This window comes from Phacochoerus africanus, chromosome 10, assembly GCF_016906955.1.
Source record: "Phacochoerus africanus isolate WHEZ1 chromosome 10, ROS_Pafr_v1, whole genome shotgun sequence".
NCBI classification, from domain to species: Eukaryota; Metazoa; Chordata; class Mammalia; order Artiodactyla; family Suidae; genus Phacochoerus; species Phacochoerus africanus.
The window spans coordinates 138,329,214-138,343,454 of NC_062553.1; the positions used below are offsets into that span (position 1 = coordinate 138,329,214).

General features: G+C 40.3%; 1 protein-coding gene across 1 annotated transcript; it reads left to right on the plus strand.

The window, feature by feature from the left end:
* Positions 1–11,632: 11,632 nt before the first annotated feature.
* GK2 (glycerol kinase 2) lies at positions 11,633–13,294 on the plus strand. Its single transcript, XM_047799332.1, has one exon. The coding sequence runs from the start codon at positions 11,633–11,635 to the stop codon at positions 13,292–13,294; it is 1,662 nt and encodes a 553-aa protein (XP_047655288.1).
* Positions 13,295–14,241: the final 947 nt, after the last annotated feature.

The following is a 14,241-nucleotide window of genomic DNA, read 5'->3' on the forward strand; positions in this document are numbered from 1 at the left end:
TCTGTGAAACCAGGGGTCGCAGGAAGTCTACCAGGCACTTCAATGATGGCCACCTGCAAGACCCTCTAGGATATGCCTGAATTCCTGGCCTCCGCGGGTCTATTAGCCCAACTGATGAAAAGAAGGAATCTCATGGCACCTGGTGCTCTGAAGTGTGTTATTCCTGTCCCCTCAGGCTGTCTGGAGTGCCCATCTGCCTTGGTTTTCAACAACTGCAAAGAAGCCCAGCATGCCGAGAATGAAATATCTACTGGGTAAGGGGGACTGTCAATTCTGAAAATGCTTGTCAGGTTGTACGACTGTCTCTAAGGGTCTGGGGTAATTTTTATGCATTGTGGCAAAATATTAGCAACATAAGTCCAAACATTTGGCAACTTCCTATACTGTATAACTAAGTCTCATTCCCTATGATGATTTCCTAGTTTTATCTACTTTTTAGATGATTATCACAGACAGGTTCATTCCCATTGGCTTTTTTTTTTTTACTATATTTTCAGTTAATAAAACAACAGAGCAATAAGTACATCTCTTACTATAGGGATTTTTTATTACTAATAAATATGTTTCAGTAAATGCGTATTAACATGCTAAATATACGAGTTAAGCATGTATTTTTCATGTAATATATGTGACTCTATATAACAGTTCTGATAATTTTGGGGAGAGCACCAGTAACTCATTTTATCATTTCAAGTCTTACTTAATCACTTGGCAAATTCATTTCATTCTAAACATTATAGCAAGGTTACATATGAAGAGATACATAGTTGCTACTTGATGTTATAGAACACATTCCTGTGCCAGTTTTCATCTGGGATTTAAACTTCCATGTTTTCCCCAAGCTGAATAAAATTGAGTAAAATGATGGATTCCAGTCTACTGAAGAACAGTCCATCCAGGCAAGATTTTAATGCTTTGGTAGATTCAGACTATTAGATCAGCCCCAGGACTAGTTGAGAATTTATTAAGTTCACTGTTCAACTACTCAATAAGGTATTTTCACACTATTATAAAAATGAATCCAAGAGCCTTAGGAAACCCATGAACTGTTTTGATGTCCATGCTAAGACGTACCTTAGACATTCTAATTGCACCAGAAGAATCCTAAAATAGTGTCTACTTCTATCTGTGCTACTAATAGGAATGAAACCTCTGGAACAGTCCCCTAAAGTTCATCTGAGACTTTCAGGATAAATGTAGGATAATGCCAATGACAAAGACCAATTCTAATGTCCCTGAAACCTGGTAAAACCAGACAGTTGGTTCAGGTAGCCAATTATCAATCAATAAAATTGTATTTATTAAATGCATTATCTACCCTGTCTCTCTGTTGACCATGACAGAGAGGCAGGGGGCTGCCTTCCTGAAACTTATAGTCCAGTAGAGACGGCACACAACAAATGTTATTTCAAATGCAACGACTGTTAGAAAAAGGGAAGTACAAGATACAATGGGATTAAACTAAGATGAAAGGGCCAGGAAGCATTTTCTTGAAGAGGGAAAATGAGCTGACATCACCTTGGAAAAGTGGTCATATATGAGAGAAGAAAGGTTGTCTAGGAAAGTGAACCAGCATAAGATCCAAGACCACTGGAAGAAATGAAGAGGATGCTAGGTCTAGATCATCCAATGGAAAGAACAGAAATGGTATCAGTTTTAAGAAATACTACTAAAGAATAAAAAATGTAAGTCTCTGTTGACGAGACATAGTGATGACTGGAGTAAGGCAGCAGAGTCTATACCTAAGTCAAGAATAGATGGTAACATTTATCCCAAGTGATAGAACGTCACATATGTAACAGCAGAAAAGTCCACCACCACCACCTTGCTCCCAACAAAACAGCTCTCTCCCCAAACGCAATCACAACTGAATAATGAATAGGTTGGCAACCCTGAGGTACTGCCTTCCAGGGCCACTCACGTTTTGTGAGTAGATAGGTCCAACCAAAAGGACAGCTCTTTGCACACTGTTCTCCTTCCATTAACTTAAAATAAAAATCAAGCTTCTGAGAGAGGATTAAGATGGCGGAATAGAAGGACTGGAGCTCAACGTCTCTCCTAAAAACAACAAAATTCACAACTAAAGACTGAGCAATCTCCACCCAAATGGACCAGAAACCTTAAAAAAGATCCCCTACTCCAGAAGAAAAAGAGGAGGCCACATCAAGAGGTAGGAGGGGTGATTTCGTGATATAAACAACCCCATACCTCCCGGGTGGGAAGCTCCACAGACTGGAAACTAACTGGCTCACAGAGACTCACCTATAGGAGTGAGAGTTCTGAGCCCCACATCAAACCCTCACATTCTGGCATCTGGCACTGGGAGAAAGAGCCCCTGGAGCATCTGGCATTGAAGGCCAGTGGGGCTTGTGCACAGGAGCGCCACAGGACTGGGGGAAACGGAGACCCCATTCTTAAAAGGCACACACAGACGTTCACGTGCACTGGGTCCCAGGGCAGAGCAAGGTCTCCATAGGAATCTGGGTCAAACCTGACTGCAGTTCTTGGAGGATATCCTGGGAAAACAGGAGTGAATGTGGCTTGTTGTGAGGGAAGGACATCGAAGGCAAAATTCTTGGGAATATTCAGCAGTTGCCTTTCTCTGGAGGGGGCCATTTTGGGAAAATCTGGCCCCACCCATCAGTGAGCTGCTGAGAAGCCCCAGACCAAACAACAATCCAGGTGGGATCACAGCCCTGCCCCTCAGCAAACAGGCTGCCTAAAGAGCCCTCAGGCACACAGCTGCCTCTAATCCCATCCAGAGACTAAGCCCCACCCACCAGAGGGATAAGAATCGGCTCCACCTACCAGGGGGCAGGCATCAGCCCCTCCCATCAGGAAGCCTACAGCAAGCCCCCCATACAGACTTCAGCCACAAGAGGGGCAGACACCAGAAGTGAGAGAGGCTACAACCCTATTATCTGTAAAAAGGTCACCACACCAAAAACCTATACAAATGAAAAGACAGAGAACTCTAACCCAGATGAGGGAGAAAGGAAAAACCCCAGAAAAACAGCTAAGCAACGAGGAGATTCTCAGCCTCCAGGAAAAAGACTTTAGATTGTTGATGCTGAAGATGATGCAAGACATTGGAAATAAACTGGAGGCAAAGACGGATAACTTACAGGAAACACTGACCAAAGAGATACAAGATATCAAACTTAAACAAGAAGAGATGCAAAATACAATAGCTGAAATAAAAAATTCACTAGGGGCAGCCAATAGCAGAATACAGGAGGCAGAAGAACAAATAAGCGAGGTGGAGGACAGATGAGTGGAAACTACGGATGAAGAACAGAAAAGAGAAAAAAGCTTGAAAACAAATGAGAGAACTCTGGGACAACGTGAAACGCAACAACATCCATATTATAGGAGTGCCAGAAGGAGAAGAGAGAGAGAAGGGGACAGAAAAAATATTCCAAGAGATAATAGCCAAAAACTTCCCTAACATGGGAAAGGAACCACCCACTCAAATCCAGGAAGCACAACGAGTACCATATAAAATAAACCCAAGGAGGAACACCTGAGACACATATTAATCAAACTGACCAAAATTAAAGACAAAGAGAAAATCTTGAGAGCAGCTAGGGAAAAGAAACAAATAACACATAAGGGAACCCCAATAAGGTTATCAGCAGATTTTTCAGCAGAAACTCTGCAGGCCAGAAGGGAGTGGCATGATATACTTCACGTGATGGAAGGAAAAAACCTCCAGCCAAGATTACTCTACCCAGCAGGGCTCTCATTCAGATTTGAAGGAGAAATCAAAACCTTCACAGACAAGCAAAAGCTGAGAGAATTCAGCAACACTAAACCAGCCTTACAACAAATACTAAAGGAACTTCTCTAGACAGAAAAGACAAGACAGCAACAGGAAACAAAAATTCCACAAATGACAAGGCTCACCAGTAAAGGTATGTATACAGTAAAGATACAAAATCATCCATGCATGATTATACCACCAAAATCAGAAATCATGAGAAGAGGTGGGTACAAATACAGGACACTGGAGATGCACTTGCAATTAAGAGAATAACAACTTAAAACAATCTCGTATACATATAGACTCTTATATCAAAACTTCAGAATGACTGCAAACCAGAAATCTACAATTGATACACAAACAAGGAATCTCTGGAGAAGAAATATATCTCACAGTCAATAAGTGCACAATCCACCATAAAGGAGGTCATTTGACATCATTCTTGGAATGCTGAAGTCTCCTTAGATCTGATTCTGATTTCCTCTCCATCAAAGAATTTATGATAATTATAATTAAATAATGCAACTGTACAATTAAATAATACAGTTCTACAATCGTATTATTAATAACCATTTCTCTCCATGGTACAATGTAAGGTCTATAATGTCTTGTTTATCACATCACCTAGAATGGTGTAATGCCTTTACTGAAGAATCAATAAGATGTAACAAATTGTGAGGACATATTTATATAGTTACACTGTTTTTTAACGAACTTATGCATTTTACATTTTACTTATTTTCAGAGGGTGTATTATTTTTGTTATTCTTACCAGTTGTTATTCTTTTTATTATGCTATATAAAATATTTAGTGGTATATAAGGCTTTCTTCTTTATAAATTTTAGTTGCATTATGTACACAATTTTAATATAATGCTAATTTTTAAATAAAAATTGAAATGTAATAGATAATACTAAATAGTAAGGATGAATGCCATACAAAATGGGATAAAGTATAGAATAAATTTCCTATTTGTCTCAGCATATTTTCCATTCCACCTCTCCAGAGGGAGTCACTTAATCTGTGTCTTAAGAATCTGTGTGAATGTGCCGTGTTTAAATATAGGTATTTTATTTTGTAAAAAAAAAAAACACTTAAATAACAGGCATTCTTCCTAAACCATGCAAACCAATCACTAGGCATTATTGAACAAGAAAAGAAAATTGTAGACAGTGATGAATATATTTGCTTTGCAATTAGTTAACTAGCTAGTTACCTACAATTATAAAAGAGCTATGAAGATACAGCTGAAGGGTAAGATTTAAAATGTTCTTTAATTACTGTATGATAGTTTCTTACTACTATTCACTCAGAATTGTCAATTCAAACTGTTTCTAATTTGAATTCTACCAAGTTTTCTTAATTAGTTTCTAACAAGATTTGCTTTATTTAAAAAAAAAAATTCAAGCTTCACTGGACAACATTTTAAAAAATCTTTACCTTTTAGAAGGGGCAAGTTTCTTTAGAGACTACCTAAATTTTACCCCTGAGAAAAAAGGGCATGGGAGGTGATTTTACTTACGAAAGATCATAAAGCTAGTTAGATTCAGAGCTGGAATGAAAATCCTGATTTTTATTCTAATGTTCTTTACATGATTGCAAATGGACACTCAAAGTTATCTATAAATTGCTGCTCTCTAGCAAGCTTGATAATGACTGGATCTAGACCAACAACCATAAGGAAAAATAACAACTGGCAAAGTTATTTATTGGCTTTTGGTTATATGGTAATTATAATTTTGTAAATGGTGAGTCTGAGATTTTGATATTAATAATACTAGTAAAAATCTGAATATGAGTTACAAATTTGCAGTGATAGTGAACAATGACTGTAAGAAACTAGAGAGAACACTGTTACAGCAAAAGGCGTAAAACCTGGCTCTAATAACAACTCAGCAACAATAATAATGACCCCAATATTTCCAAGCTTAGTTTGACCTCCAGCCCTTGAAGCTTCTTTGTTTTGCTGACATATGTAAACAACACACACACACGTAAAAAAGTGCAAGAAAGCCTTCCCGTCATGTTATTTGAATGTTTGTTCTCTTGTAAAGTATGTGTAGGCATCTCACACAAAATCCACCAGGACAAAACACAGCAGAACCCTTTACTAACTAAAGGCAGACGGAGATGCCCATTAGACATTCAAGGAAAGGCCGCAGCCTCTGATTCTACTTTTGGGGAGGGATCTGCCACCCCCGTGCCTTTCAAAGAAGGCTTTGCAAGCTCTGGGTCTCGTGCAGGGGACATCACTCAAGACAAACTATTTCTTTCACTCAACACTTTTTCTCCATCCGGGTAACAAGCAAAGGAGGAGCACAGTGGGTGAGAAGTGCGCAGAAGCAGGTCAGTCATTCCATCTGCATGAGGGGCTCCTTTGCCCACTTGGTCAGCAGCAATGAATGACGGCCAGGCTTTAAAATGAAACACTTTCCTCCCCCGCCCCCATCTCCATCTCTCCCTCTCTTCCTCTCTTCCTCTCTCTCTCTCTCTCTCACACACACACACACACACACACACACTCCAAGGAAAGATTTAACATTCTTTTTTTCAAAAAAAAAAAAAAATAGCGTTGGGCAAGACAGAGCATCTTTCGCATTCTGCATTTTCAGAGTAAGTATCCAACACGACTTGCCATGATAACTAAATTTATTATTAACTGTGTATTTCATGATGTTAGTGACAATATGTTAATGTGATTTTTCACGTCCTCCTGCAGTGAACAGATGGCTCCTTTTACTTTACTTTCCACATCAAGTGTGATTATTTCTTGGTGCCAAAAGCCACCTGCCGCTCCTCGGTCTCCAGTCTAATTTTTTATGTTGGTAAAACACAGCAGGACTTGTTATCAGTTGGATGGCATCTTAATAAAAGGAGACATGCCAACATATTGACATCATGTTCAAGGGGAAGCTTCAGCCCCTTCAAACCCTTAACCCCCTTTCCTGACCCCCTTTCAGAAAGTGAGGGAGAAAATGAAAAAAAATAGATGCGAAGACCCCACCAGTTTCAGACGTTTGATTACAATGGTTGGGCCTAGAGCCAGGACGCTGAATTGGCCTCTCTTTGTTCCTCAACCCAAGCACCTCACTCAGGGCTCTGATCTTTCATCCTGTGTAATGATAATTAGCCAGAACATATTCCAAAGTCAAATGTAAGCAGGAATACATTAACATTGAGATCAGTGTCAGGGCAATTTTCACTGGGAAAATGACAAAGAACACACGCACACACACACACACACACACACACAATCAAACATTTCAAGATTCAAGCACTGATACAATCACTTTCATAGCTGTGAATATTAACTCATTGGCCTGTCTGTTATGAGCGCTTACCTAGAATGCCAAGGCCTCCTAAAGTGGAAGCAGTGACTCCCACAGCCCATGCTTAACAGGGAAAACAGGAGTAATAAACCTCGGTAGCTGGCTTTAATTTTTCCATTCTTTATTAGAACAAAGAGAGGATCATACGTTAAGTGATTTGTGGTCCAAGAAGAGGTCTTCCAGGCGATTGGATGGCATGGCTCTCAACAGCTGGTCCAGCACATTTGGGAACAGCATGTAGAAAAATGCGTCAGTGTTTTGAAGATTACCAACTGTGATGATGCATTGGCTATGACACAATCTAAAAAAAGTTAAATTTCCTAGCCACAAACTATATAAGTCAATGCCCTCACCATCGGGGTGCACATGTGCAAATACAAGACAAGATATGTGCAAATTTGGTGAAATCAAACCTTTCAAAACCGATTCCCACTCATTAGAGAATGAAAGAGTAGCAGCATCCCTGCATGCCTGATATTTCTCGTTAAAAGCCAAGGAGTTAAACCTGTAACTGGTTTCCTAAGATTTATAAGGTCTATAAAAAGCCAAAGAAAGTTCCTACAAGAAAAGTACAAATATCTTAACAAAAATGATTCACAATTAATGGCTTTCTTGAGATGGACACTTTAAGTAGATTATGCCACCACGGAATCTCTTAAATTAACATAAACTTGGCACTGATTCTCTATTCTTTCTAACTATTCCTCCATACAAACAAAAGAACCTGTATGAAACAGATCTCTACTAACTCTTGTGCAGCTTTTTATTTGCATTACATTTTCCCAGTATTTTGTTACAACCAACACCATTCTATCCACCATGCAGATCCTACAATTAATATTTTACTATACTAATTTTATCAGATATCTTTTCCTTTATCCAGCCTTTTTTCTATTCATCCATCTACACTATTATATTAGATTGTAAAATGAATAACCAATAGCCCATCTAGTAATCAAAGTTAAAATTAACTTGACTTCATGATAATCAGGTAAAGTGAGAACCACAGATCGTGATACTCAGTGACTCATTCAAAAAATACTTCTTCGGGTTCTGCTTAGAGATAGGAACTGTTCTAAATGCTGAAGACAGATACAAGATAGAATAAAACATCCAAAATACCTTCCCTTGTTGAACTTATAATTTAGTGGGCTTGACCAGGTAAAAATAATAATGAAACGCCTGCTCTCTAAAACAAGATGTACAAAGGAAGACAGGTCAACAAACAGGTACACTCAGCCAAGACTGTTCTCCACTTGGATGTGGTAGTAAGGGTAGGGAGAATGTTTCATGCTTCACAATATTATTGTCCTAAATACAGCCCATATATAGCAACCTCTCAAAACACATTTGTCAAATTAGTGAATAAGCAAATAAATTTTAAACTTCACAGTGTGGAATCATTTAAAAGGTTTTATATTAAGAGAGTAATTGCACTATAGAAGAGTCGCCTTAAATGAGTAACAGAAAATCAATTTATTTAACAACTCTAATTTTAACAATCTTACAGTAAAACAGTTTTTGAAGACATACCTGATTTCAGGGGACTATTTTGAATAGTATGCCCACCATTAAAACATTTGCATTTGTGTGGAATATGATAATGTTTTCAAAAATAAAGTAGGTGCTCAAAATATAGGAAGGTTATTACAGACTAACAAAAGCTATTGTGTTTTTTTTAATAAAAAAATAGAGTTAAAGATTCTTAGTTTAAAAAAAGCATCATTAGTCAACTTTGGTTAAATCTGAATAGTTTGTAATTACTCTAAGAAAGTTAGATCTGGTCAACTTTCTAAATTGAGACACTTATCTGATTATTTGGTGGCTACCATTTATTAACAGCAAAATTAATATGTAAATGAGCTCTTCATAAACAGAACTGATGACTTTATATGTGTTACTTGTATTAAAAACAAAATGCTTAAAGTATCCCTAGGCTCAAAAACTAATCTGATTGGGAATATTTGTGTGCTTACACCTGGATGGTAGGGCAGAGGGAAAGTAGAAAAGAAGCTTTGGGTAAAATTTTATTGAATAGATTAATCTACCCATAAAATGTTTACTACTGCCAAATACCTGGAAAGAAAACAATTTTTTTTTAATTTAAAAATCTGTTTCATGCAAATTAAAACATAGTAAATAGGCACACTGGTAAGTGCTGCCTCTAAATTTTTGCTTAAAAAGTCCCTAGTTGAATCTCTAAAACTTAATAAAGATGATCAGGAAAATCTGCACCATCTTCTGAAGATTCAATCCCCTAATATCCAAATTAAGTCTGGTGGCTAATTTAGCTTTTCTGACATCATAGAATTCCTTAAAAGACTTTACTCAAAAGGAAAATGTGATCTAGCTAAAATACTACTGTCGATTCTTACGGTATTTTCTATCTTGTTTTGTTGGTTTCACTAAGAATAAATGAGCTGTGCCTTTGAGCTAATTTAAAAGTATACCTTACAGCCTAATGCCGAAAATTACCATTCACCAATCGGACATTTCACAAATTCAAATCTGTGAGTAAATAAATATTTATTCACCAACTTTACACTCAGTCTGAAAACTTAAGCTTCTGTTCGGTAGCTTTCACTCTTGTAACAATGGGGTAAAAGAGCTTAGATTTATCCTAATTTATCATTTCAAACAACTCAAAAGCGGACAAAATATATGACACCATTCACATAAGTCAAAAAATACACAACAACAGTTCACAAGATGCTGGATATCAGGCAATGAGGGGCAGTGACATCCAACAAGCAAGAAACAAATAGCCTTGAGGGTTTTGAGGACACAGCCCTGCGAGGTGGAGCCCAGTGGAAGCTCTGTAATGAGGAGATGCATCTGAACCTCCAGAGAGACAAAGCAGTTAGACTGTGTGGGACATGGTGCTGGAAACCAAAGAGTCACACAGGAAGAGAATTCTGGAGATCTTCGGAGTATCCCCTTTGAGTTTTCAGTTGAGCACTGATGTGTGTGTGTGTGTGTGTGTGTGTGTGTGTGTGTGTGTGTGGAAACTACACAAGGCTGGGGAAAGGTGCACATGAAAACACTGAAGATAAGGGTATCCAGTATTTACCCATGATAGGGAACACAGATTATCTCCACCAGTCACAAAAACCTCATTTTTCATGGAACTTGGGTAAATACACTGAAGGATCTCTCACAGGAAAGGAGAATAATGAGCCCCAGATGAAACACTGTCCTGTTTCATCTTAAAAGCCAGACCCGAAAGAATCAAAAGTTGTTTCCATGTAATTTACCTTCATCCAAAAACAAAGTCAGGGTTTACAGGAACACAAAAATAAGCAGCAATCCAACCAGGTAAAACTCACAACGCTTAGGACCTGATCAGAAATTTTCAGGCATGCAAAGAAGCCGAGACATATAAGCCATAAAGAGGAGAAAAATTAGCCAAAACTTAACCAGAACTGACAGAGATGGTGGAATTAGCAGGAAAGGAAATTAAAAGTTATTCCAACTGAATTCTGTGTGTTCAAAGCTAGTAAATTATTTTTAAAAATCCAACTGAATTTTAGAGATGAAAATTAACATGTGTGAGGTGAAAAATGCACCAGAAGCATTAGAGATTAGACAACGGAGAAGAAAAGATTAGCAAACCTAAAGAAAGAACAGTGGAAACTAAAATAAACACAGAAAAAGACAATTATGAGTAGAGCAACACTGAACTGCGGGATAACTCCAATACATGTACTTGAGGTCCCTAAAGCAGAGAAGTGAGGGAAAATAACACGGATTTACAGAAAACATAGCCCAAAGGTTTCAAAAATCGACGACATCCGTAAACCCAGAGATCCAATAGCTCAATGGTCCCCAAGCACTGAACATAAAAAAACCACAGCCATTAATACCATCATAAACTGACCAAAATCAGAGATAAAAAGAAAAAAGCTTAAAGACAGAGAATAACAGACATTTTACAAGTAAGTTTGACAGTCAAGTTCACACCTTAAAACAACACAAATGCGGACAGAGCGAGCGATTCAAGGCACTGAAGTTTAAGGGGGAAATAGTTACGAATTCTATATCCAGAGAAAGTATCTTTAAATAGTAGATGAAACATTTTTCAAATGTTCAAAAGTTGTAAAAAAATTCATTTCCAACAGACCCCCGTTACAAGAAACACTGAGGGCGGTCTCACAGGCAGAAAGAAAGTACCAGAAACACGGATCCATCCACACCGGAGAATGAAGAGCACAGGTTATAATGATGATGCGGGTAAGTTATTTTCAGCTTAAAGCTTAAAACTTCTTAAAGGATAACTGAGCTGTCGGGGGTGGACCCTGGGCCAGAGGCCTGGGGCGCTAGGATGCAGCGACAGTTAACGGACAAAGGTCCCCTCGAGCGGGCGGGCGGCGCCGGGTTCAGCCGAGCAGTCACTGCGCCGGCACCTTGATCCCGCCCCTCCTGATCCCGCCCCTCCTGAAGGCCCGCCCCCCGAAGGTCCCGCCCCGCGCGCCCCGCCCCCACCAACGCCTCCATCCCCCGGAACCGGCGCCAGAGCGGCTGAGCCAACCGACTGGTTTCATGGCAGCTCCGAAGACCGCAGGTGTGGGGCCGCTGGTGGGAGCAGTGGTCCAGGGTACTAACTCCACTCATTTTATGGTTTTCAATTCAAAAACAGCAGAACTCCTTAGTCACCATCAGGTGGAATTAACACAAGTGTTCCCAAAAGAAGGATGGGTGGAACAAGACCCCAAGCTCATTCTTCAGTCTGTGTATGAATGTATAGAGAGAACATGCGAGAAACTTGAGGAACTGCACGTTGACCTCTCCAACATAAGAGCCGTGGGCGTCAGCAATCAGAGGGAAACCACGGTGGTCTGGGACAGGCTCACGGGGGAGCCGCTCTACAACGCCGTGGTGTGGCTCGACCTGAGAACCCAGTCCACCGTGGAGCTCCTCAGCAAAAAAATTCCAGGGAATAATAACTTCGTCAAGTCCAAGACAGGCCTGCCCCTCAGCACTTACTTCAGTGCGGTGAAGCTTCGCTGGCTGCTTGACAACGTGAGTCAAGTTCAAAAGGCGGTTGGAGAAGGCAGAGCTCTTTTTGGTACCATCGATTCCTGGCTTATCTGGAGCATGACTGGAGGGGCTCACGGAGGTGTCCACTGCACAGACGTAACAAATGCAAGCAGGACGATGCTCTTCAACATCCACTCTCTGCAATGGGACAAAGAGCTGTGCGATTTCTTTGAAATCCCAATGGGCATTCTTCCAGACGTCTGGAGCTCTTCGGAGATCTATGGCCTAATGAAAACCGGGGCCTTGGAAGGCGTGCCCATATCAGGGTGCTTGGGGGACCAGTCTGCTGCATTAGTAGGACAAATGTGCTTCCAGGAAGGACAAGCCAAAAACACATATGGGACAGGCTGTTTCTTACTATGTAATACAGGCCACAAGTGTGTATTTTCGGAGCATGGCCTGCTGACCACGGTGGCTTACAAACTAGGCAAAGACCAGCCAGTATGTTATGCGCTGGAAGGTTCTGTTGCTATAGCTGGTGCTGTTATTCGCTGGCTACGAGACAATCTTGGAATTATAAAGACCTCAGAAGAAAGTGAAAAACTTGCTAAAGAAGTAGGTACTTCTTACGGCTGCTACTTCATCCCAGCCTTTTCAGGATTATACGCACCTTATTGGGAGCCCACGGCAAGAGGGATAATCTGTGGTCTCACTCAGTTCACCAATAAAAGTCATATTGCCTTTGCTGCATTAGAAGCTATTTGTTTCCAAACCCGAGAGATTTTAGATGCCATGAACCGTGACTGTGGAATTCCACTTAATCATTTGCAAGTAGATGGAGGAATGACCAACAACAAAGTTCTTATGCAACTGCAAGCAGACATTCTGCATATTCCAGTAATAAAAGCCTCTATGCCTGAAACGACTGCACTGGGAGCTGCCATGGCAGCAGGAGCTGCACATGGGGTGGACGTCTGGAGTCTGAAACCGGAGGATTTGTCAACTGTCATGATGGAACGGTTTGAACCGCAGATCAAGGCCACAGAAAGTGAAATTCGTTATTCTACATGGAAGAAAGCTGTGATGAAGTCAATGGGTTGGGTTACAACTCAGCCTCCTGAAAGTAGTGAACCTACCCTGTTCTCTAGTCTGCCCTTGGGTTTTTTTATAGTTAGTAGCATGATACTGTTAATTGGAGCAAGATACATCTCAGGTATACCATAATAACACCAAGCATAGATTCGCAAGATGTGAGCTTTCACGAAATGAAAAAAATCCAGCAGTTCTGTCTCTTAATGGGATGATGATATCGTAGGCTGGTTTTATTTATAAACCGCTTGCTGCATGACTTACGAGAGCCCTGCAAGGAGACCTGTGGCTACAATAAATAAGTTACAACAGAAAATGCTGCAGAGATATTTGGTGTGGTTTTATCTTAACATTAGCAGTTAAGGTCGCGCCAACCACTGGAAGTGAGCCCCCTCCATTGTCATGAAATCCCACGCCATGCCCTCTAAAATCAGAATATTCACATTCTTTCTGTGGAACTTCTCACCAATTTTTTTTTTTTAGGGCCTCACTTGTGGATATAGAAGTTCCCGGGCTAGGGGTTGCAGTGGGGCTGCAGCTGCCAGCCTATGCCACAGCCACAACAATGCCACATCTGAGCTGCATTTGCAACCTATGCGGCAGCTCACGGCAATGCCAGGTCCTGAACCCAGTGAGCAAGGCCAGGGATCAAGTCCACATCCTCATGGATGCCAGTCGGGCTCTCTACCCACTGAGCCACAGCACAACTCCCACATCAAATATTTTCTGACACTTAAGAACCACGATTTGGCTCTGCTACACGCCCTTGATTAGAAGGTGGGACTGACCTTTTAGCCAAAGCAGAGGGCATGGTTTTGTATTTGTCATTGTTTTCAATGGACCCTAAAGCCCTCTTTTGTACATAGTAGGGAAACCACAACACCTTCACGGAATGTTTAATGGAAACCTAAGTTTTTATACCAGAGATTTACTATCTCATAGCTTTGACATTTTACTGAAAGACAGTTGTCAAATAAAATTGTCCAGGCGTTTTACGTGGCCTCACCAACGGGACTGATGTGCTGTGTAGAGTCTTTAGGGAGAAGGACATATTTTTGTTTGTTTCCTCTTCCCATTTTATG

Coding starts and splice junctions, on each gene's coding strand:
- GK2 (XM_047799332.1), top strand. CDS start 11,633: ATGGCAGCTCCGAAGACCGCAGGTGTGGGGCCGCTGGTGGGAGCAGTG.